The sequence below is a fragment of the Cynocephalus volans genome, chromosome 4 (assembly GCF_027409185.1).
Source record: "Cynocephalus volans isolate mCynVol1 chromosome 4, mCynVol1.pri, whole genome shotgun sequence".
NCBI lineage: Eukaryota > Metazoa > Chordata > Mammalia > Dermoptera > Cynocephalidae > Cynocephalus > Cynocephalus volans.
In genome coordinates, this window is record NC_084463.1 from 156,143,573 (window position 1) to 156,169,351 (window position 25,779).

At 46.2% G+C, this 25,779-nt stretch overlaps 1 protein-coding gene across 1 annotated transcript; it reads left to right on the plus strand.

Annotated features, from left to right (window-relative positions):
• Positions 1–5,205: 5,205 nt before the first annotated feature.
• On the plus strand, positions 5,206–15,813 carry MS4A18 (membrane spanning 4-domains A18). The gene is given in 5 exon segments (XM_063095151.1): positions 5,206–5,266; positions 7,453–7,820; positions 9,794–9,875; positions 10,168–10,280; positions 15,697–15,813. Coding segments are annotated over 5 exon segments (741 nt in total).
• Positions 15,814–25,779: the final 9,966 nt, after the last annotated feature.

The window sequence follows — 25,779 nt, forward strand, 5'->3', positions numbered from 1 at the left end:
AGCATAGTCCACAGCCAAAAACCCTGAGTTATTGGGAGTGGGGCCATCATAGGTGGGATGGGGACTTCAGTCAGTCCACGTGAGTCTGGAGAGAATGCTCCTGTAAGGCTGGAAGAATTGGAAACACACTTCCTTCCTCCCCCCGTTTCATCCCTCGTAAGGAAGCTCACATTGGAGACATTTAGGTTTCAAAGAGATTTGTTTTGACCGGAAAATTCGAGGAAGATTTCGTGGACTGAAAGACTTGAAGACAGGTCTTGAAGGATGAGTCGGGTGTGGATAAGCACCTGCACCTCTGGTTCACACTCTTCTAGAATACTCTGTGCCTTTTGTGCAGTTTTTTTTTTTCTTATGTTTGTTTATTTATTCATTCATTTGTTTGTTTGTTTGTTTGTTTGTTTTGCAGCTAGCTAGTATAGGAATCAAACCGTGTACCTTGGTGTCATTAGCACCATGCTTTAACCAAATGAGCTAACTGGCCAGTCCCTTATATTTAATTTTTGTTATTTTGTTGTTGCTGTTATTGCGCAAGTGAAGAAAAAGCTGGGTTTATTTCTTTTTTTTTTTTTTTTTTTTCTGTCCAAGTTGATTTATTAATTAAATACAATTAATTTCACCATATTGGCCACAGATCTCTGGGACTGTAAACTTGTAAAAATTTCCTTTTTTTAAATTACAAAAGAAAAATGTTTGTTTTTAAAAAGTGGAAAATAAAAAGGAGAATTTTATAAATTATTTTATTTCTACTCTCAGTGATAACTCTTTTTTTCAATGTATTATATGTGTCTGGGTATGTATGTGTTTGTTTTTGTGAATATGGGCTCTGTGATCATTTAAAACTATGTTCACAAATTCTCTGATATTCCTCCCTTCAAGAAGTGGAGCCTAATTTCCCTTCTCTTGAAATTACAGGGCTCGACTTAATGACTTGCTTCTAATGACTGGTATATGATGGAAGGTATGTGTATAAATTCTGATACTAAATCATAAATAAACTAAATCATAAGCTAAATCATGTGGCTTCAGCCTTGCTCTTTTTCATTTTTTTTTTTTATTTTAAATTTTATTTTGTCGATATACATTGTAGCTGATTATTGCTCCCCATCACCAAAACCTCCCTCCCTTTTCCCTCCCCTCCTCCCCCCCAACAATGTCCTTTCTGTTTGCTTGTCGTATCAACTTCAAATAATTGTGGTTGTTATATCTTCTTCCCCCCCCCCCCCGGTTTGTGTGTGTGTGTGTGTGTGTGTGTGTGAATTTATATATTAATTTTTAGCTCCCTCCAATAAGTGAGAACATGTGGTATTTCTCTTTCTGTGCCTGACTTGTTTCACTTAATATAATTCTCTCAAGGTCCATCCATGTTGTTGCAAATGGCAGTATTTCATTCGTTTTTATAGCTGAGTAGTATTCCATCGTGTAGATGTACCACATTTTCCGTATCCACTCATCTGATGATGGGCATTTGGGCTGGTTCCAACTCTTGGCTATTGTAAAGAGTGCTGCGATGAACATTGGGGAACAGGTATACCTTCGACTTGATGATTTCCATTCCTCTGGGTATATTCCCAACAGTGGGATAGCTGGGTCGTATGGTAGATCTATTTGCAATTGTTTAAGGAACCTCCATACCATTTTCCATAGAGGCTGCACCATTTTGCAGTCCCACCAACAATGTATGAGAGTTCCTTTTTCTCCACAGCCTCGCCAGCATTTATTGTTCATAGTCTTTTGGATTTTAGCCATCCTAACTGGGGTTAGATGGTATCTCAATGTGGTTTTGATTTGCATTTCCCGGATGCTGAGTGATGTTGAGCATTTTTTCATATGTCTGTTGGCCATTTGTATATCTTCCTTAGAGAAATGCCTACTTAGCTCTTTTGCCCATTTTTTAATTGGGTTGCTTGTTTTCTTCTTGTAAAGTTGTTTGAGTTCCTTATATATTCTGGATATTAATCCTTTGTCAGATGTATATTTTGCAAATATTTTCTCCCACTCTGTTGGTTGTCTTTTAACTCTGTGAATTGTTTCTTTTGCTGTGCAGAAGCTTTTTAGTTTGATATAATCCCATTTGTTTATTTTTCCTTTGGTTGCCCGTGCTTTTGGGGTCGCATTCATGAAGTCTGTGCCCAGTCCTATTTCCTGAAGTGTTTCTCCTATGTTTTCTTTAAGAAGTTTTATTGTCTCAGGGTGTATATTTAAATCCTTAATCCATTTTGAGTTGATTTTAGTATACGGTGAGAGGTATGGATCTAGTTTCATTCTCCTGCATATCGATATCCAGTTATCCCAGCACCATTTGCTGAAGAGGCAGTCCCTTCCCCAGTGAATAGGCTTGGTGCCTTTGTCAAAAATCAGATGGCAGTAAGTGTGTGGGTTGATTTCTGGATTCTCTATTCTATTCCATTGGTCAGTGTGTCTGTTTTTATGCCAGTACCATACTGTTTTGGTTTTTATAGCTTTGTAGTATATCTTAAAGTCAGGTAGTGTTATGCCTCCAGCTTTATTTTTTTTGCTGAGCATTGCTTTGGCTATTCATTGTCTTTTATTGTTCCATATAAATGTCTGAATAGTTTTTTCCATTTCTGAGAAAAATGTCTTTGGAATTTTGATGGGGATTGCATTGAATTTTTATATCACTTTGGGTAGTATGGACATTTTCACTATGTTGATTCTTCCAATCCAAGAGCATGGGATATCTTTCCATCTTCTTGTATCCTCTCTAATTTCTCTCAGCAGTGGTTTGTAGTTCTCATTATAGAGATTTTTCACCTCCTTGGTTAACTCAATTCCTAAGTATTTTATTTTTTTGGTGGCTATTGTAAATGGGTAGGCTTTCTTGATTTCTCCTTCTGCATGTTCACTATTGGAGAAAAGAAATGCTACTGATTTTTGTGTGTTGATTTTGTATCCTGCTACTGTGCTGAAATCATTTATCAATTCCAACAGTTTTTTTGTAGAGGTTTTAGGCTGTTCGATATATAGGATCATGTCATCTGCAAACAGGGACAGTTTGACTTCATCTTTTCCAATCTGGATGCCCTTTATTTCCTTCTCTTCTCTGATTGCTATGGCTAGTACTTCCAACACTATGTTGAATAGGAGTGGTGAGAGTGGGCATCCTTGTCTAGTTCCTGTTCTTAAAGGAAAAGCTTTCAGCTTTTCCCCATTCAGGATGATATTGGCAGTGGGTTTGGCATATATGGCTTTAATTATGTTGAGATACTTTCCCTCTATACCTAACTTATAGAGGGTCTTTGTCATGAATGAGTGCTGAACTTTATCAAATGCTTTTTCAGCATCTATAGAGATGATCATATGGTCCTTGTGTTTGAGTTTATTAATATGGTGTATCACATTTATTGATTTGCGTATGTTGAACCAACCTTGCATCCCTGGGATGAATCCCACTTGATCGTGATGAATAATTTTTCGTATGTGTTGCTGTATTCTGTTTGCTAGTATTTTAGTGAGGATTTTTGCATCTATATTCATCAAGGATATCGGCCTGTAGTTTTCTTTTTTGGTTATATCTTTACCTGGTTTTGGTATCAGGATGATGTTTGCTTCATAGAATGAGTTTGGGAGATTTGCGTCCATTTCAATCTTTTGGAATAGTTTGTAAAGAATCGGTGTCAATTCCTCTTTGAATGTTTGGTAAAATTCTGCTGTGAATCCATCTGGTCCTGGGCTTTTCTTTGTTGGGAGCCTTCTGATAACAGCTTCAATCTCCTTTATTGTTATTGGTCTGTTCAAATTTTCTACGTCTTCACGGTTCAGTTTTGGGAGCTTGTGTGTGTCCAGAAATTTATCCATTTCCTCCAGATTTTCAAATTTGTTGGCGTATAGTTGTTTATAGTAGTCTCGAATGATTCCTTGTATTTCAGATGAATCAGTTGTAATATCACCTTTTTCATTTCTAATTTTTGTTATTTGAGTCTTCTCTCTTCTTTTTTTTGTTAGCCATGCTAATGGTTTGTCAATTTTATTTATCTTTTCAAAAAACCAACTTTTTGATTCATTGATCTTTTGAATTGTTTTTTGGTTTTCAATTTCATTCAGTTCTGCTCTGATCTTAATGATTTCTTTCCGTCTGCTAACTTTAGGTTTGGATTTTTCTTGTTTTTCTAGTTCTTTAAGGTGAAGTGTTAGGTTGTTCACTTGCCATCTTTCTATTCTTCTGAAGTGAGCATTTAATGCAATAAATTTTCCCCTCAATACTGCTTTTGCAGTATCCCACAGGTTTTGGTATGATGTATCATTGTTTTCATTAGTTTCAATAAACTTTTTGATTTCCTGCTTGATTTCTTCTTGGACCCATATGTCATTAAGTAGAATGCTGTTTAATTTCCATGTGTTTGTATAGTTTCCAGAGTTTTGTTTGTTATTAATTTCTAGTTTTAATCCATTGTGGTCTGAGAAGATACATGGGATAATTCCAATTTTTTTGAATTTATTGAGACTTGATTTGTGACCTAATATGTGATCTATCCTGGAGAATGATCCATGTGCTGATGAGAAGAATGAATATTCTGAGGTTGTTGGGTGGAATGTTCTGTAGATATCTGCCAATTCCAATTGGTCTAGAGTCTTGTTTAGATCTTGTGTTTCTCTACTGATTCTTTGCCTAGATGATCTGTCTAATATTGACAGTGGAGTGTTCAGGTCCCCTGCTTTTGTGCAGTTTTGATCCAACCTTTCTCTTTTCAATGTCCAACTCGATGTCTAGCCACTTAGCAAATCTCCTAGGACCAGCCCAGCTCTTTGACACATCTGCCAACTCCTTCATCCCTGGCGGTCTATTTGTTTGTTCCTAGCCATACTCATATGTGATCCAACAATGGCCATATTCTGCCTTGCCAACTCTGTAAGCAAGAGAGCACCTTGTATCTCAGCATCTAGCGTACCATCCAGGACACAAAAGACACTCAATAAATACTCATTAATTGCTTAGTAACTGTAATCTCTTGGCTCATGAAATCTTAATGACCTATTTCAGAATTTCTCCCTTTCTCAAACATAGACCTTGGAAGGAATTCCCATGGAATACTGTCCCAACCAAGACCATAAATATTCTGAGGGGCAAATGAACTCAACATGAACACCACACCATAGACTCACTGACTTTAAATGAAACTGCAAAGAGGACTTCGGAGCTTGAAAGAGAAACCTAAGTTTTCTTCCTTTATCAGGAATTTCTATACCATGCTGCAGAAACTCACAGAGACTGAAGAAAGAACATCCAAAGGCTTTCTAGGACTACAAGGTAAGACTTCTGTAAGACTCTGAGGGAGATGGGATCATACCAGGAGAGAAGTGGGACCTACACATGCCCTGGGATGTGTCTCTCGGGAACTGCCAGGAGTCAGGGGTCCGCATACAGGCTGGTGCACTCCAGCAAGATGATGTTTGCAGCAATCCTCCTCAGAAATGCAAAGTTTGGCCAGTTGGGAGGTAACTGAAGAGCCAGAACAGGTTCCTGAAACTAGTTCATATCTGTGCAATGTTAACATAGAAGGCTGGAAACCCGAAGGACATCCACTAGCGAGTCCAGCTGTGATCAGGGTTATGTAGAGCCTCAGTCTGGAACTGGTAGAAAGGCTTCTGACAGAACCACCTCCTTTGTTCCTGACATTTTCCTAACAGGAGGGAGACGTGAAGGGGTCTCAGGAACATTCGTCACAGGGCCCAGCTGTCTGTGACAATTTTCAGGTTGAAGGCTGTATTGCTTTTCACACAGAAAAAGAAAGCCTGCTCTGAGAAGGGAAGACAGAAATAACTGTTTTTTCATATCATGAAGCAGAGTATAACGTTTAACACAGTATTCATTATGAAAACAGAATGCAGACAGAACTTCAGTTCTCATAATACAATCTTCAGCATCTTCCTAGCTGTGTGACGATGGCCAAGTCACTTAACCTCTCTTAGCCTCAGTTGCTTAGTCTGAAAAAAATGGTTATAGCAGCAATATGTTACTGGAGGAATTGCTTTCTATCTACAAGGCTGTGAGGCATAAATGTCCACAGTCTCTGGAGTCCTGATTGTAAACCACTCCCCTGAGAAGCTGCTGTTTGCCTGAGAAAGCAAGGAATGCTCAAGGTCTAAGGCAAAAGTGACAATGCTGCCTGGTAGACAAAACAGTCTTTCTGAGAAATGAAAACATAGTGAAATAAAAATAGCAATCAGGAAAAAAATAAATCTGAGTCCCAGATCCGCTCCAGTGAGTTGTACTATCATAGGCAAGTCATTTTGCCTTCACATTCTCAGTCTCCCTGCTTTGCAGAGATGGGGGTAGGATCAAAGTGAGTGAGAAGATATGGGCAAGTGTCTTAGCTGCCAGGTGACAGACTAATTACAGTTGTTTCTCTTATGAAAGAGTAGAGCTAGAAGGGGCCTTAGAGACCAGCTGGATTTAAAAATAAGGAAAAAGCTGGGAATGTCGTGAAGTTCCCTATAGCCAATATTTCTAACTGTTGGGACCCAAGGAAAGGGAAGTGAAACCACCAAGGAGCAGCATGTGGCATTTTTGTATGGCATGGTTCTCAAACGTTAGCAGCATCAGATCACCTGGAGAGCATGTTAAAACGTAGACTGCTGATCCCCACCCCTGGGGTTTCTGATTCAGCAGGTCTGGTGAGGGGACCAAGAATTTGCTCTTCCAACAAGTTCCCAGTGGTCCTGATACTACTGGCCTAGAGACCACACGTTAAGATTCACTGCTGTAAGTACAGAAAAAAAATAGTTCAGCGCCAATTCAGAAAAATGTTCAAAACAATGGCTCTTCTCTTACAGATGGTTTCTACCCTTCAACAAAGAATAAATGTTAATTGCATATTTCCTCTGTGCAAGGCTCTGTGCTGGAAGCTTCACACTTCATCTTCAAAATACCCACTGCAGAGGTGCTATTATTGTCTGCCTTCTAGAGAGAGAAAACAGAGCTTAGACAACTTGCAGCAGGTCGTACAACTAGTAAATGAAGGAACTGAGATATGACCCAGGGCTGTCTGATCTCTTAGCCCTGATGCTGTCTTGCCTTTGAGTTTATTTCCTAGATGATTAATACTAAATAGTGCTGATCCATCAGTCAGCACCAAACCCAAATTGATCATTGACAGTTTGGAGTGTTTTTCTCTCCGGAAGCAGCTGGGACAGTGGGGACCAATGTAATGTATTCACTTTATACTTGCGATTCAGAAAGTGCAGAAAACCTTCCAATAGCACACTTCTGGAATTCACTACACATTATTTTGTGCCATGGGATCTGGTTTCCTGCCAGCAAGGAGTATATTGTTTAGGTGGAGAAACAACAATTAACAACTGAAGTATACAAGTGACTTTTCCTGCCGTCTGGATGGGCTGTCTTTCCACCTAATAATATCTTCAGTATTTTGAGGAGGCTACACACCTACCTCTTTCCATGGCACACTTGCTCATCAGCATAAAAACATTAAGAAATTTTCCACATCCAGCCTTCGGGGGTGACCCCTTACCCAAACTCATCAAGAGTGATCCAGCATGACACAGGAAGAGCAAACTCACAGAACCCACCCATGGTGAACCAGAACCTAGCAGGAGCGACAGGTGCCCAGGGTCAACCCACTGAGCTCCAGTATCCAGCATGAACGACCAGTTTGCAGACTCCACCTGGACTGGCCCAACACTCACTGGGAACATCGGCGCTCCAGACCCTGCCTGGAGACCTTCAAAATCCTCTGAACAACATACACTGGCCAACATATACCTCAAACCAGTCCCGATGGAACATGTCATTTGGATCATTTCCTGCATTGAATCCCAAGAAATTCATAAATTTCGAGGAGGTCGAAACATGAGGGGTGTGATTCTTCCTCTCTCCAGTTTGGGTCACTTCATAAGCTCACTTCTAGTGCATTTAGATAAGGAGGGGAATGGATTTAGGGGGCAAAGGACAAAACGAGGGATGGCTGTTTCTGGAGACTGGACCCAGGACAACCCCACAGATGCCATCCCCTCCCCCATCTTCCTGCCACTCCCCAGTCAGATCCATGGTCTCTGAGGGAGGCTGTAAAATTGATTAAATCTCTCGCACCTAACTAGTTTCACCAAGAAGACCATTGAACAGGAAGTCAGGCAATCCAGGTCGCTGGGCCATCTGGATTTGCTCAGTGGCCTCAGGCACATCCTTTCCCCTCTCTGGGCCTCAACTGCCTCACCTTTAGAATGAGAAGATCTAGCAAGTTGCTGTCTTCAATTCCTTCTAGCTCTGAGGTTTTGTGATTTCCTCTTCAACCAAGGGGGTTCCTGCCTCTTTCCTGCCACCTCCTGTTTCATTTGGCACCTTGCAAAGCTTGATTCCTTTTCATTTTTGATACATAAACCAGATCAGTCCTGTGCCCCACTGGACGACCCGCCAACTGCCAGCGTGGGGAATGGCATCCAATGGGTACTCAGTCTGTAGCATTCACCCATTCCCCATGGCAGGCACTCTGCGAGGATCTGGCAGTTCAGAGGTGACCAAGACATCATCCTTGAAGACCAAGGAGGGTGTTTCATAGCAGCTGTCATAATTATAATACCTTCTGGCAATTGCCAAAGGACATATGCACAAGTTGTCTTGGGTACCCAAAAAGTGCAAATTGGTCAACTTCCTTGAGAGGTTACAACCTCCCCCTGGAAGCAGGAGTAGGAGGATAGGTTAAGGAAGGGGACAGACTCATGAGTACCCCCAACCCATCCCTCCATGTTGATCTTTCAGGGATAGACAAGTGGATTGTACCAAGAACAAGACATCGTTTGCATCTCGAACGTATCAGAATCAAATCTTGGACTAAATTCTGTAAGACACAATCGGGAATAAAAATCTTGGTCATGAGCATCAAGTGAGATTATAAATGTGTGTGGAAATTCTTCAAAAGGTAAAGATAGTATATGATATTACATAGTAATTATAATTTTGAATTATGATTATAATTTTGAATCATGCTTGTAATTTAATGTAATTATAATTATAGTTTTGAATTATGATTACTATCCTTATTATTAGTTTATATTGGGCGAATGCTTATTAGCTTTGGCTCTCAATTATTTTAAGGTATTTTGGAGGATTTGAACATTTCTCAAAACAGAATTCTTTTAAATCAGAGCAAACACAGTGAAAAGCCAAAAATGTGGACTATCTGTAGTGAATTACAATTTCATCAGGAGAGGGGAACTCTGCCTGTCTCCTTAGATGCAGTAAAGTGGGCATGCAGACAAAAAGAGGGACACTGTCTTATGAAGGGACATTTATGTGGAATCCAGGTCTGTCACCAGCTCCTAAACTCATGAAGCTGAAAGTGTCTGCTCTACACTGGTGATTTGACTCCTGAGGAAACAGACACAGAGAAGCGAGATGCTACCCCAAGGTCTCAGGGATAGCAAATGCTGTGGGAGCCCCACATAGGAGGGGATTCATCCTGAATGGGGTGTTGGAAAAAGGATTTAGATGATCCTTACAGAAGGATCAGATTTCAGTAGGATGAGAGTGCAGCAAGTGGATTTCAGGCACAGACAACAGTGGAAGAAAAGCAAAGAGCAATGACCAAGAACACATTCTTGCAGGGGACAGAGGGTCCCCCAGAGTGTCCATGGCAGGGGAACTGTGGGCAGTGCATAGGAAAGGCCGAAAAGAGAGTACGGGGTGGGAAAGAGGAATAGTGTCAGCAGAGGGTGCTGAACTCCTGCTGCAGGCCAGGAGCTGATCTACAAACTTTACATGCCCTTCTAATGGCTACAACAACCCTGCAAGCCAGATGCTGTTGTCCCCCTCTTACAGATAAAGAACCTCAGACACAGAGAGGGTGTTTGCCTGAGGCCACACAGCGGCCAGTGCCAAAGCCAGGACACCAGCCCCAGAGGTCTGCTGCCAAAGCACCAGCTCAGCTTACCTCTCTGCACACCTGTGGGATCCAAGTGTGAAAGGAAGATGTTCCTTCCTCCATTCTTACACCTGTGCTTCTCAAATCTGGTGCGCATTAGCATCACCTGTGGAGCTTTAAAAACACATAGGCATGGACCCCACCTCCAGAGATTTTGACCCAGTAGGTTTGGGGTGAGCCCCAACACCAATCATGCCTCAGGTGATTCTGGGGTGCAGCCCAAAGGCCCCCAGTTCTGCTCTCTCTTATAGCGACTTGTTCTCTCTGGCAGCCATCCAGATCCTCATTGGCCTCACGCATATTTTCTCTGGAATCAACCCTTCACTGCATTACAATTTATCCACAACTGGATGGTCAGGGTACCCGTTCTGGGGAGGAATATCTGTGAGTACAAGGCTATGTGGCCTCCTTCCTGGGTCACCAGACGGGGACAAGGAAAAAGTAGAAGAAGGAACATGGAATCGCATTCCCAGTCCTATGACCCTCTTAGCCTAGATCCAGCCACCTAACTCTGTAGGAGCGGCAACGAGTTAAGGATCCGACCCCACCCCTGTGCCCCAGCAGCAGCCCCTCCAGCCTATAGGTACTTTTGGCTACAAACACTCATTGCCATGTGCTTTAACTATTCCACTCTCTCTGGGTTCTCTTTTTATGAAATATCTCGTATGTAAATCAGAGTACATAAAGCTGTGGTGCTAGAGACAGCATCTACCTATCAATTATGGGAGCTGAGTATACAACTTTCAGGAATAATGTAAACTGGTTGTCAAACCATTTGGTAGGGGGAGATTGAAAGTAGCAGGTGTATATGCACCACGGAAATCAACAAATGTTCCAAATCAGGGCCTTTCCCTGCATCACAGACACCTCACAAGGCAGATGTTACACATGTACCACACCACCGAGTACATACAATGTTGTAGAGTTTAAATAGTAATAAAATGAACACCCACGTGTATGATTTCACTTATATGAGGTATGCAGGGTAGTCAAATGCACAGAGACAGAAAGTAGCATGGAGGTTGCCGGGGGCGGAGGGGGGGAGGGTAATGAAGAATTAGTGTTGAATGGGGACAGAGTTTCAGTTTAGGACGGTGAAAGGAGTTCCAGAGGTGGGCGGTGGTAGTGATCACACGACAATGTGAATTTGCTTGGTGCCGATGAACTGTGCAATCGAAGGTGATTGGAATAGTAAGTTTTATGTTATAAGCATTTAATATAGCACAGTTCAAAATAATTAAAAAATTAAGTGTTTTTTAAATAAAATAAACACCCACATGTTCACCACCTAACTTAAAAAACAAAGCATCACCAACAGTTTTTAAATCCCCAGGAGTATCCCCTCCCTTTCCCAGAAGTAACCACTATTCTGTTTTATGTTTATCATTCTTTGTTTTTCTTTCTAATCTGACCACACATACTTGTATGTCTGAACCATGAATGGCCTGGTTTTGCATATTTACAAACCTGTGTAAATGGAATCACACTCTATCTGCATGCAACTAGCTTTTGTCCCCCACCGGACATCTTTCACTAATATACAGTATCCCACCGTACAAATACACCACAGTTTATTTATCTATTTTCCTGTTAACCAACATTTATGTTGTCTGCAGTTTCGTGCAATACAAACTATGCCACTGTGACTGCGCTTGTGCATGTTCCCTAGCGTGTGAGGGCAGAACCCGCCATGCTAGCATGCTGTGAATGGTCCCAGGTGTGCCCTGAGACACTGCCCCCGCCTCCCACCACCTCCCGCCCCCCGGCCAGGTAGGGCTTAAGGAAATCATAACCCCCCAGTCAGTTCTTCTGACTGCATGGAGACTTCCCCGGGGCTCTTCTGAGAGCTGTTGAAAGAAAATCCATTTGTGAAAAGCACAGAGAATCACAATTCAGCCAACACTTGCATGAAAGTGTGGTCGTTGGACCAGCAGAATTACCAGAGAGCTTGTTAGAAATGCAGTCTTTCCTATTGAATCTGCTTTTAACAAGATCTCCAGGGGATTCATGTGTACATTAAAGTTTGAGAAGTACTTCTTTAGACTGTTAGTAGTAGTGAAATGGCTGAGTGTGGGATTTGTGCAGATCGGCTTTGCTAGGGAGAGTCAACTGCCCTCCAAAGAGGTCTTAGCAATAAGCATTTTCATCAGCAGCAAGAGTCCCTATTGCTATTCACGTTTCTCCCTTGTTAATTACGTTTTGCAAATACCTTCTTCCAATTTTTTGGCTTGTCTTTTTACTTCCTTTATAGTATCTTTTAATGAACAAAAGATTTTAACTTTAATGTAGTCTAATTTGTGTCAAAACTTTTATGGTTTATGCTTTTCATGTCTTTCTCAAGAAATCTCTTCCTATCTAAGGCCATAAAGAGATTCTTCTATATTTTATTTTAAATTTTTTTAAGTTTTCCTTTTACATGTAAATCCTTAGTCCATAGGGGATTGATTCTGGTTTATATTATGAAGTGAAAGTCCAATATTATTCTTTTTTTCTCTGTGAATAAGTAATTAATTGTCTCAATATTATTTACTGACCATGTCTCCTTTCTCCACTTACCTATAAAGCCACTGTCATATGTCATATACATGTGTGGGTCAGTTCCTGAGATCTCTGTTCTATTCCTTGTGTCTCTTTGTCCATTCCTGCAACTATACATTACACTGTATTAATCACTATATATAGTAAATCTTTATAGCTAGAATTTCCCTTAATTCCTTCCATTTCAGTCAGGAACCTCTAAACTAATCTTAGCCTTTGATCATCCATTGAAATTTTAGGTCCCATGAAAAACTCCACTGAGATTTTAGTTGAACTTGCTCTGAACCAACACATCAGTTTAGGAAGAATTCACATCTTTATACAATTGATTCTTCTGATACATGGATACGGCATACTACTCCATTTAAGGTCTATAATTATCTCTTTCAACAAAGTTGAATAAATTTCCTCATAAAAACTTGTATATGTTTTTTCTGATTCTTTCCTAATTTTCTTTGCCTGTGTAAACATATTTTTAAATTACATTTTCAAACTTCTCATTGCTGGTGTATAAACATACAACTGATTTTTGCATATTGATCCTATATCTAGTTAAGTCACTAAACTTTCTTTTTAATTCTAGTGATTTGCTTACAAGATCTTTTGGAATTTCTGCATAGACTATCATGCCATCTTCTAATAATGACCCTGTTTTTCTTCCTTTTCAATCCTTCTGTGTTTTTATTTCATTTTCTTGTCTTATCAAACTGGTTTGTACCTCCTTCCTGCATTCTTAGATTGCATCTAAGTTTCAAGTTTCAGTCTCCTGGACTCAGCCATCTGGGACTAGGTTATAATTTTTAGGATTTCAGATCATCTAGTTAAAAGCTCCCTACCAAATGTCCAGGGATTGGCCACAATACACATTTTTAGATGCACTTCATCATTTATTAAGTATTTCTCATACAGCATCTCAGTGATCCCCACACAAAGTAGTATAAGGTGGGTAGAGTGACTTTCCAGATCTACCCAGATTATTTTTTATGAGCTGGAAGGGGTCTTTGATGTCATGAATCTCCAACACTGTCAAAATATCATCAGATATGTCAAATAATTTCCTCCATCCATTGAGTTATTTTAATATCTAGCATTTTTGAAATTCATTTGGCAAACCTATTCGATTGTTGCACACCGAGTTAAATAAAAAGATCAGAAAGATGTCAAATATCCTGCCCTAGAAGGATTTACATGGAAAACATAAATTTACAATAAGAACAAGTCAGATCATATCAATAAAATCTGCTTTTCCCTAACTACAAACTTGGAGTTTTCAACACTGCCCTTAAAGCCTAACACTGGGTTAGCCAGATCTTAGACTAGTTTATCATCCTGATAACCTTGTTCCAGGCTTAAAGCCCAAGTCTATTGTTTTTCCCACACAGTAGTGACAGGAATACCTGTCCCCCGGAGTGACACCTTGAACACAATCAAGTCCCATCTGTGAGGAAATTGTCACAGCTGGAAGGCTGGAGCTGCTGTCAGCACATGGTGTGAAATCATTATGCCTCGGCCACAAAGCTCATGGTAGCTTCGCAGCAAGCTCCACCTCTGCCCTTTATGCTCCAACTTTATCTCCTCCCACAATGGCAGAGGAAGTGAGTTCCTTTGAGGAGCAGCTTTAAGAGAGCTAGCAAGGCCCCTGGGTGCCCCTGTCCTCCCCATTGATAATTCCACCCTTATTCTCCTACTTGAATAGCATAACTCACTTGTACATAGAGAGGGCAAGGACCACTATCTCGTGCCCATTTTCCAGATGAAAAGACTGAGGCACAGAGAGATGAGACGATACCACCACATCCTCATAGCCAGGAAGTGCTGGAAGGTCTGAGACCAGACCCCCTCAGTTCAGGGCTCTCATAACTAGACTGAGTTCCTACTGCCTCTGTGTGCAGTGTATCACTTGCCTAGCAGCACTGAGTGCTAGTTGGGACCCTCGGGATGGGTCCAGGACCACCACAAGGTGAGTTAGTAGCAAAGAGGAGCAGGGAGGTAGGAGGTGCTCAGTCCCCCTCGGTTTGGATTTCAGGCCCCACCCCTGGGCCTTAGGCCACTCCCCTAGGACTCAAGCTCCACCTCTCAGTCAAGCACTATGGTGGCCTGTAGCACCTATTTGGGCACCAGCACATGGAGACCAAGACCACAGGGGGCAGACTTACATAATCTCATTTGCTGAGCATGCTCAGTAAAAAGTTTATCCCTTGAATGACCTCCCACTAGAGGTGCTAGAGAGCACAGAATATATTTGAACATATTTGGTGCATGTGGTAGAATTTGGCCAATGAACATGCTCTAAAGAGGCCAACTGAGCATGTGCAAGGCTATGTTACATAACAGAGAACCACTCCCTTAGTTGAATATTCATTAGATAACATGAATATGTATTAAATAATGAAACTATAAAAGTGGAATCCCCATAGAAGGCAAAATTGTTGCTCACTCTCTTGGGGCCAGCCCACACTTTGCCTAAGGTGTGTATTTCTTTCTTTTTGTATCAAACTTGCTTTTAGCATGCTGCCGTTCTAGAGCCTGCCTGCACTTTGTCTGTGAATGTGTATTTTTTACTTTTGTATTAAACTTGGTGCAGGCCAGCTCAGTCTCTGGAGGTAGGCTGAACTTTCTCTGTGAAGTCTGTGTTTCTTGTCCATTACATTAAACCTGTTTTCACTTTCTACTGTGACTCCTTTTTTGAATTCTTTCCTGTAACAAAACCTGGCAAGAAGACAGGGTGGGTTGAGGTTAGCCATCAGACCTCCCCAAACCCTCTTCTCTGGTGTCAGCAGGAGCCCAGGTCTCCCATCTCCCAGGCTCAAGCCTCTGTCCACCATATCGTCCTGCCCTTGGTTTTCCAAGATCACAGCTGAGGATAAGGCAGCCTGAGACCAGATGAGCAATAAATGAGTTTGGGCGATGATATGTCCAGGCAATGGACTCAAAGAGAACGAGTAAAAAAAAAATAATGCTAAGACTTACAGCATCCTGGAAGAAAATTCAGGTTTTTAGGGGAAAGGAAAGTTTCAGCCTACACATACAGGAGTTTGAGTATCATGGTATTTAGGATATTTGCCACCCAACCACTGGAATAGTAATAATGTTGAGAGGAAGTAAACAGATGTGCACATTTTGTGAAACAAGGTATGTAGAACTTGAAGACTGAGAGATGGATCTCTGAATGGAAGCCTGTCTTTTTTTAACATACTGCGCAATTAGTCATCCTTTATTTATTTATTTGTTTGTTTGTTTATTTATTTATTTGTCTGTGTAGTTTATTGCATCTGAGTCCCTCTCAGTATGAGCTGAAAAGGACCCCAGTCTTTGCATGCTTCCTTTTCTCCCTAAAGGCTCCAGCCCCCATTCCTGCCCCACAGGCAGGAAAAGATAATTCACTGCTGGCCAGAAAGCAGTGCCTTCCCATGCGGCTGGTCTCTGGGAAGAGCACAGGGGAGGAATCCTTGGGAGGAAATCTATCCTTTCCCCACCAGTGAAGAAAACCTAAAGGCTGGAATCCAAAGTGCTGAGCTCAAGGCTGCATTCCATCCTCTTCAAGTATAGATTAACCACCTGCCATGTGCCAGGCACTGTACTAAATGGTAAGGGTGCAACCAGGAGTGAAAATCAAAATATTTAACAATGGATATGCCACTGACACTGACCAATTAGTATGGACAAAGGCCACAGTGCTGAGCAGGGCTCTGGAGGCACCCTGTTGTGCCAAGCATAGCCCTTTAGTTGTTGGATCATGAAGAGGTGAGGGGGCTTCAGTGGAGAGGGTCTAAGCACTGTGCACATGCACAGGGGATCTCACAGGGCTCAGGACAACCAGAATGAAAGCGCCTCAATATTGTAATAACCAGTCCACTGTGCCAATGTATCCCAGCAAAGTATCAGCCCAGGGTACAAAACTGAACAGAAGCAATGTGGTCCCTGCCGCCTTGAAGTTCACCTTCCAGCAGGGAATCAGCAGGAGCACTACACTACAGGAGCATTACACTGCAGGAGCACTACACTGCAGGGGCACTACACTGCAGGAGCACTACACTGCAGGGGCACTACACTGCAGGGGCACTAACTGCAGGAGCACTAACTGCAGGAGCACTAACTGCAGGGGCACTACACTGCAGGGGCACTACACTGCAGGAGCACTAACTGCAGGAGCACTAACTGCAGGGGCACTACACTGCAGGGGCACTACACTGCAGGAACACTAACTGCAGGAGCACTACACTGCAGGGGCACTAACTGCAGGGGCACTACACTGCAGGGGCACTACACTGCAGGGGCACTACACTGCAGGAGCACTACACTACAGGACCATTACACTGCAGGAGCACTAACTGCAGGGGCACTACACTGCAGGAGCACTACACTGCAGGGGCACTACACTGCAGGAGCACTACACTGCAGGGGCACTACACTGCAGGGGCACTACACTGCAGGGGCACTAACTGCAGGGGCACTACACTGCAGGGGCACTACACTGCAGGGGCACTACACTGAAGGAGCACTACACTGCACGGGCACTACACTGCAGGGGCACTACACTGCAGGAGCACTAACTGCAGGGGCACTACACTGCAGGGGCACTACACTGCAGGGGCACTACACTGCAGGAGCACTAACTGCAGGGGCACTACACTGCAGGGGCACTACACTGCAGGGGCACTACACTGCAGGGGCACTACACTGCAGGAGCACTAACTGCAGGGGCACTACACTGCAGGGGCACTACACTGCAGGAGCACTAACTGCAGGGGTACTACACTGCAGGGGCACTACACTGCAGGGGCACTAACTGCAGGAGCACTTCACTGCAGGGGCACTAACTGCAGGGACACTACACTGCAGGGGCACTACACTGCAGGGGCACTACACTGAAGGAGCACTACACTGCAGGAGCACTAACTGCAGGGGCACTACACTGCAGGGGCACTACACTGCAGGGGCACTACACTGCAGGGGCACTAACTGCAGGGGCACTACACTGCAGGGGCACTACACTGCAGGGGCACTACACTGCAGGAGCACTAACTGTAGGAGCACTACACTGCAGGGGCACTAACTGCAGGGGCACTACACTGCAGGGGCACTACACTGCAGGGGCACTACACTGCAGGAGCACTACACTGCAGGGGCACTAACTGCAGGGGCACTACACTGCAGGGGCACTACACTGCAGGAGCACTACACTGCAGGGGCACTACACTGCAGGGGCACTACACTGCAGGGGCACTAACTGCAGGGGCACTACACTGCAGGGGCACTACACTGCAGGGGCTCTACACTGCAGCGGCTCTATACTGCAGGGGCACTACACTGCAGGGGCACTACACTGCAGGAGCACTAACTGCAGGGGCACTACACTGCAGGGGCACTACACTGCAGGGGCTCTACACTGCAGGGGCACTACACTGCAGGGGCACTACACTGCAGGGGCACTAACTGCAGGGGCACTACACTGCAGGGGCACTACACTGCAGGGGCACTACACTGCCGGGGCACTAACTGCAGGGGCTCTACACTGCAGGGGCTCTACACTGCAGGGGCACTACACTGCAGGGGCACTACACTGCAGGAGCACTAACTGCAGGGGCACTACACTGCAGGGGCACTACACTGCAGGGGCTCTACACTGCAGGGGCACTACACTGCAGGGGCACTACACTGCAGGGGCACTAACTGCAGGGGCACTACACTGCAGGGGCACTACACTGCAGGGGCACTACACTGCAGGGGCACTAACTGCAGGGGCTCTACACTGCAGGGGCTCTACACTGCAGGGGCACTACACTGCAGGGGCACTACACTGCAGGAGCACTAACTGCAGGGGCTCTACACTGCAGCGGCTCTATACTGCAGGGGCACTACACTGCAGGGGCACTACACTGCAGGAGCACTACACTGCAGGGGCACTACACTGCAGGAGCACTAACTGCAGGGGCACTACACTGCAGGGGCACTACACTGCAGGGGCTCTACACTGCAGGGGCACTACACTGCAGGGGCACTACACTGCAGGGGCACTAACTGCAGGGGCACTACACTGCAGGGGCACTACACTGCAGGGGCACTACACTGCAGGGGCACTAACTGCAGGGGCTCTACACTGCAGGGGCACTACACTGCAGGGGCACTACACTTCAGGAGCACTAACTGCAGGGGCACTACACTGCAGGGGCTCTACACTGCAGGGGCACTACACTGCAGGGGCACTACACTGCAGGAGCACTAACTGCAGGAGCACTACACTGCAGGGGCACTAACTGCAGGGGCACTACACTGCAGGGGCACTACACTGCAGGGGCACTACACTGCAGGGGCACTACACTGCAGGAGCACTACACTGCAGGGGCACTAACTGCAGGGGCACTACACTACAGGGGCACTACACTGCAGGAGCACTACACTGCAGGGGCACTACACTGCAGGGGCACTACACTGCAGGGGCACTACACTGCAGGGGCTCTACACTGCAGGGGCTCTACACTGCAGGGGCTCTACACTGCAGGGGCACTACACTGCAGGGGCACTACACTGCAGGAGCACTAACTGCAGGGGCACTACACTGCAGGGGCACTACACTGCAGGGGCACTACACTGCAGGAGCACTACACTGCAGGGGCACTACACTGCAGGGGCACTACACTGCAGGGGCACTACACTGCAGGGGCACTACACTGCAGGAGCACTACACTACAGGCGCATTACACTGCAGGAGCACTAACTGCAGGGGCGCTACACTGCAGGGGCGCTACACTGCAGGGGCGCTACACTGCAGGGGCGCTACACTGCAGGAGCGCTACACTGCAGGGGCGCTACACTGCAGGGGCACTAACTGCAGGGGCACTACACTGCAGGGGCACTACACTGCAGGGGCGCTACACTGCAGGGGCGCTACACTGCAGGGGCGCTACACTGCAGGGGCACTACACTGCAGGGGCACTAACTGCAGGGGCACTACACTGCAGGGGCACTACACTGCAGGGGCACTACACTGCAAGAGCACTAACTGCAGGGGCACTACACTGCAGGGGCACTAACTGCAGGGGCGCTACACTGCAGGGGCGCTACACTGCAGGGGCACTACACTGCAGGGGCACTAACTGCAGGGGCACTACACTGCAGGGGCACTACACTGCAGGGGCACTACACTGCAGGGGCTCTACACTGCAGGGGCACTACACTGCAGGGGCACTACACTGCAGGGGCACTAACTGCAGGAGCACTACACTGCAGGGGCACTACACTGCAGGGGCACTACACTGCAGGGGCACTACACTGCAGGAGCACTACACTGCAGGGGCACTACACTGAAGGGGCACTAACTGCAGGGGCACTACACTGCAGGGGCACTACACTGCAGGGGCACTACACTGCAGGAGCACTACACTGCAGGGGCACTACACTGCAGGGGCACTACACTGCAGGGGCACTACACTGCAGGGGCACTACACTGCAGGGGCACTACACTGCAGGGGCACTACACTGCAGGAGCACTACACTGTACGAACACTCTATATCCATCATCTTGTTGAATCCCCAAAACGTAATTTAAAGATGAGGAAACTGAGACTTGGAGAATAACTTGCCCAGAGTCCCACCACAACAAAGGCATTGGAAAGAGTACAAACTGGGCCTCAGACTCCAGGGTAGGGCTCCTGATGCTGTGTGGCTGCAAGTGGAGAAGGCTCTGAAAGCCGAACAGAGACAGGGATGAGGATGTGGTCGTGGCTCCAAACTTACAAACACACACACACACACACACCTGAGGGATATGCAACAATCACTTGCCAGGCAACCAGTGTTCAGCAGGCAGCCCACCCTCCTTCACCAATACAGCCACGTCCTGGGGTGGGGGACCCAGGAGAGGTGACCATCCTCACACACTCCATAAAGAACCACTGAGCTAGTGGATTGCACCATTATTGGTAATTGCACAAAGTTGGAAACATCAGAAATATCCCTTGAGAATCAGGGGACTGACTACAAAAGCTATGGTACATCTATACAACAGAGTACTGTGCAGCTGTAGAGAGGATTGAGAGTGACCTCCACATCTGCTTGGAGTAATCTCCAGAATACCTTTTTAAGTGGAAAAAAAAAAAAGAAATGTACGGAATAATAGATACAGTATGTTATTTTTGTATGAGAAAGGGGTGAATGTGAACTATATGTATTCATACAGATCCTATATATAAACACTTACACACAAACATATTTTCAAAAAGAAACAAGAGAAGGATAAACCAAATAGATGCATAAATAAATGGAGACAGAGTATATGCATGAATTGGAAGATTTGATGTAGTGGAGTAAGGTTTGTTTACAGATTCCTCTCGTGGCCTCTCTGGGCTAATAAGAGTCTAGAGCCATCTCCAGTAAAGGAGAATTTATAAACTGCCTTTAGGCAAAAAAGAGGGAGGGTAGAGAGAGCTTGTCCTGCATTTTCTGCATTGCTGGTTCTTAATTGCCTTCAGCTCAGAAAAACGTTCATGTCAAAGAGGTATATTTGGGGGTGATATATTCTGGTTTCCTTCAATAAGCACAACACTTTGGATCTCAAAGGCATTATCATGAGTGAGAAAAACAATCTCAAAGGGTTACCTACCATGTGATTCCATTTACATGATATTCTTAAAGTGACAAAATTATAGCAAGAAAGGAACAAATGTGAGCATTAAGAATAATAGCAGCCACAACCCCTGCAAGGGACTGAAACACATGGCCTCATCATGATCTAAAAAAAAACCAAAAAAACTTTGATCATCTTTGGAGCTTGCTAGGGCACACCTATTATTTGGAAAACTGGTAAATAACAGGACACAATCCAGCATTCCCAAAAGAAAAAACAAGGAGAGGAATCACTCAGCTTTGGAGTGATTTGCCTGTAGCAGCCAAATCAGGTCATCAGCCAGGACAACACAGCAGGGGGTCAGGGGTGGGTAGGCCTTAGTGCTGGGCTCGGAATCTGGACATTCCCATTCTCCCTGCTGCTCCTAGATCTTAGATGGCAGCATGTCCTGTTTGGTCCCTGGCCTATGGGGTTGCTGATGTGAGAAATGATAAGGCTACCTTGAAGAAATGGATTGCTTCACTTAACTATCGCCACAAATGTACTACATAACAAAAAACTTTGAAACCTCAGTGGCATGCCTCAGAAGCATTCACTTTTGCTCACAAGTCTATTTATAATTGGCTGGGCAGTTCTCCCAATCTGATCTGTTCTGGGCTTGGCAGGACCCATCCGTGTATTAGCATTCAGCTGAGGGTCTGCATTGTGGCCCTGCTGACCTTGGCTGCATGTGCAGGGCTTCAGCGGGATGGCCAGGCTGGCCTGGCTTTGCTCCATGTGTCCCATCCTCCCACAGGCTTGCCCAGACATGCTCCAGGGTTTCTGCAGAATCCCAGGAGAGGACAGAAGCAGGAGAGGCCTCTTGAGGCCTCAGCTCAGAACAGGCACGGGGCCGCTTCTGCCTTACTCTATTGGCAAAGAAAGTCACAGGCAGCCCAGCTACAAGGATTTGGGTAAACAGAAAGCCCCAGCTGCAAAAGGTGTGGATACATGGAGAGGTAGAGAACCAGGGCCATTTTTGCAATCAATCTGCCACACTTCTATCCCTGATTCAACTGAGAGCTGGCCCAGGCCATGCCTTTCAGACCATTCCCCATGCCAACTTGAGCCCCCTGGTCCTGTGTCATCTCCCAGACTTTACACAGAGGCCTCAGGGGCTACTTTGGTGAGAACCTGAACCCAGAAACTCATGTACACATTTTTCCACATACATATGCTGCTTGAATACCCCTCTGTGAGTGTACACACACATTCGTGCACTCACATACACACACTCTGCTCTCCGCCACTGGAGAGCCCTGGGCTACCCAGCCCTTCTTACCTAACACTGGACAAGTCCAGGTGGAGGAAAGGCAAGCAGCTTTCCGATTACTCTCTGAGATTCCCCTGGTCGGCAGCAGGCGGATGAAGGCCAGTATGGCTCCTGACCCCAGGTCTAACACCAACAGCGGGACCCTAGCAGGCCACTTGCCTCTCTGGGCCTCAGTTTCCCTTTCTGTTGATTGAAGGAAGGGAACTAGATGATCTCATGGGATCCTTGTGCCTGGGAGTCCAATGATTCCATGAGCGTCTTCTTCAGCCCTCAGTTGGGCCAGACGAGCAGAGGCCTCAGAACCAGGAGGGACTTGAGAACTTCCCAGAGGTGGCAGCTTGCAAACAGAGCCGATGCCCAAGCCCCACACAACAGCACTGCTTTCACATGAATATGTGTGAACTCAGGAGAGCAGCTGTGGGAGAGCAGAGGCAGTGGGACGAGCAGTGACACAGCAGCGGCAGCAGCCCGGTGAGTACCCACAGCCTCCCAGGGGGGCAGCCCGGGCACCCAGCCCCTGGGGCACAACAGGAAGCAGGGCAGGGGCGCATGGGATCCCCGGAAAAGAAGAGAGAGAGAGGCCACTCAGCAGAGACGGTGGCCACTGTGAGTCTTAGCCCCACCTGGCACTAAAATGGGGCGGGGTGGTTCTCAGGGCCATGAGAACTACTGGCTTCCCACTGACAGAGAGCCACCAGCTCGGGGTCCAGAGGGCAGGGTGGTAAAAGAGGGGTGACTGTCTTCTCTCCTCAAAGCCTGTGGCTGAGATGACTCAGGTATCCCCAAGAGACCCCAGGGCTTTAACGATCCCCCCAGGAAAATGGAGTCTTGGCCCCACCTGGACCCAGCTCCAGGTCAGGCACAAAGGTGATTCCAACCCAGATGCAGGCGCCTTGCCCTGTCCTTTCTCCAAGAGAAAGAGAAGGACCTGGCAGGGATTCTCAGCTGAAAAGGGGCTTAGGGGCAAATATTGTCTCATTTATAGACGGGAAATGGAGGTCCTGGGAAGGGAAGAGGCTGTCCTGCCACCCGACATCACTGAGGGGTGGGCAGCAGAATGGAGCCTGGGGGCCAGGCTGTGGGAGTGGTCCAGTCCAGCAGGCACAGGGTAGGGGAGGCTTCTCCCATCCTGTGTTTGCATCCATTGACAACCTTTCCAGGCCAGTGGGGCAGGTCTGGGCCACCCTGGAAGGTATGAGATTGGAGGAGCCCAGATGGCCTCCTGGCAGCCCAGTGGGTGCCATGGGGTTGGACTTGGACAGGAGGAGTGAATTCTTGCCTGATCCACAAATCAGCAGAGCCAAGGAGCACAGATGCAGGGGTGGTGGGGAGTAAACGGGGCATCCTCAGAAGCCTGGAGCACCCCAACAACACCACAGACACCCATATGACAGACAAGGAAACTGAGGCCCAGAGATGTGAAGCAACTTGCTCAAAGTCACACAGCTGGTGGTAGGGTGGTTTCTTACCAGGCTAACCCCAGGAACTATGGCTTAACCACTAAGCAAAGCTGCCTTCTACCACATGTGAAGCCCCCCTTCCCCCCAGATGAGCTCTTGTGCACTTTGTCCAAGACACCCTCCTTAGAGCCTCTCTCTTCTGGCTGGTAACACCTCCCCAGGCAGCTCCAACCTGTGAATGAACAAAGCTGTTTCTGGCTCCTATTGATTAAAGATGATGCACAGAGATGCTCAGCAGACAAGCACTGGCAGCTCAGGGGCGGCTCAGCCTAGCACTCTGGGGCAGCCTGTCACTGGATGTCTGTGAGCTCAGCTTCCTCATCTGCAAAATGGGAATGATAATAGTGCCTACCTCATGAGGTCATCAACGAAATAGAAGCTAAAAGGTGTTGGATGCCTCCTGCATATCAGGACTGTGCTGGGAACTACATGGGCGTTATTGCTCTTAAAACTCACAGCAACCATGAAATGGGCAAGATCGAGGTAGTCCCATGTCTTTTCTGGCTGCACTCAGTCAAGACAAATAGCTGCGATTTAGTGTAGTGTCCAGTCTTGTGTTGTCATCACTTTATTTGGAGCACCTCTGTCCTCAGCCCAGGTTTTCCTGCCCTCTTCCTGCTGGCTTTCCCTCCTCCCCAGCTGGCTAACTGTGGCTTCTGCTTTTTCCAAGGCTGGGTGATGGGGAGGCAGAAGAGGGGTGGAAACGTGTACTTGGCTGGTTCTGTTGTTCGCCAGCATCACTCTCCCTGAGGCTGGCAGAGGGTAAGTCGACTTCTCTGCAGGGGGAGTTCATGGATTTAATGGAGACGCCCCCATCACTGGGGGGTCTCTCTCCTGTGTACCCTTCCACCCCCAAATTCTTCCCTCAATTCAGGAATCTGGCAGGTCCAATATGCAGGACATACCTATGAATTTTTCCCAGTAGTCTCCTTAAAGCCAGCCTCTCTGTCTTGTCTTAAGGTGAACAAGGACGTATCCCCCTCCTCCCCACACAATGCTCAGATCGTTCTGAATGGCCTCTCCCAAAATCAGCTCTCGATCCCCACTCCCAACCCTGTGGAGAGGGTGCAAGAGTCATCTAGCAGGTTCTCTGCCACCTGCGGTTTCGAAGTCTCCCTGCACCATCTGTGATGTGGGCACAGCTCACTCCAGTATCTGTCCTCAGCTGAAACTTCTGCTTCATCATCTCTAACAAATACATCAGCTTTCGAGGCCCACAGCCTGTCCTGCTCTGCCACACTGCTATTTCTGACCTTCAGTTTACCAGTCTGCAAAATGGCTGGATAACGCCTACCTTACAGGGCGGTGGTAAGGGTCTTATACAGGTGACAGCTCTTTGTAAACCGTAAAGGGCTATGCAAACCAGAGGTCATTACTACTACAGCTCATTCAGCAGTTGATAACATTCCTATTATTGATGTCTGGGTGTTTTCTTTGTCTCTGTTACAGGCGGCTGTTTCCCTGGTGGGTATCTTGTAGACTCCTGCAGGCAGGGGACTGTGGCTTTCCCTCTTTTTCACCTACCTGTCCTTGACACCTGCATTAGTGTTTGGGGCATGCTGGCTAATTGATTAGTAAGAAAAAGGTAGTTCTCTCTCTAGGTGGCACAGAGCCAGGGCACAGGCCAGGTGGCAACTGGGATAGATAGGGCAGATGGGTTAGTCCCTGGCCTCAGGGTGCAGAGGTGCTGGTGGTGGCCTGGGGGGTGGGGGGTGAGAGAGGAGTTTGCAAGTCTCAGAAACTCTGTGATGCTTTCACACTTGTGATTGCCACTCACTTAAACTGTCTACTGGCAGAAAGCCTATTTTTGTAGGTGTTTTCTCTTCTCCTGTGGCTCATGAGGTCTCCATTTTATCAAATTTCTCATCACCTGCCCAGGAGAGATGTTGTTAATTATGCATGCGCTCCCTTCTGAGGCTGCTCGGGCCCCATCTGATCCAAGAGCCCAGGAAGGGTCCAGTTGAGCTGCTGTGGCCCTGGTCCTTCCCGACCCCAGACAGCAGCCCA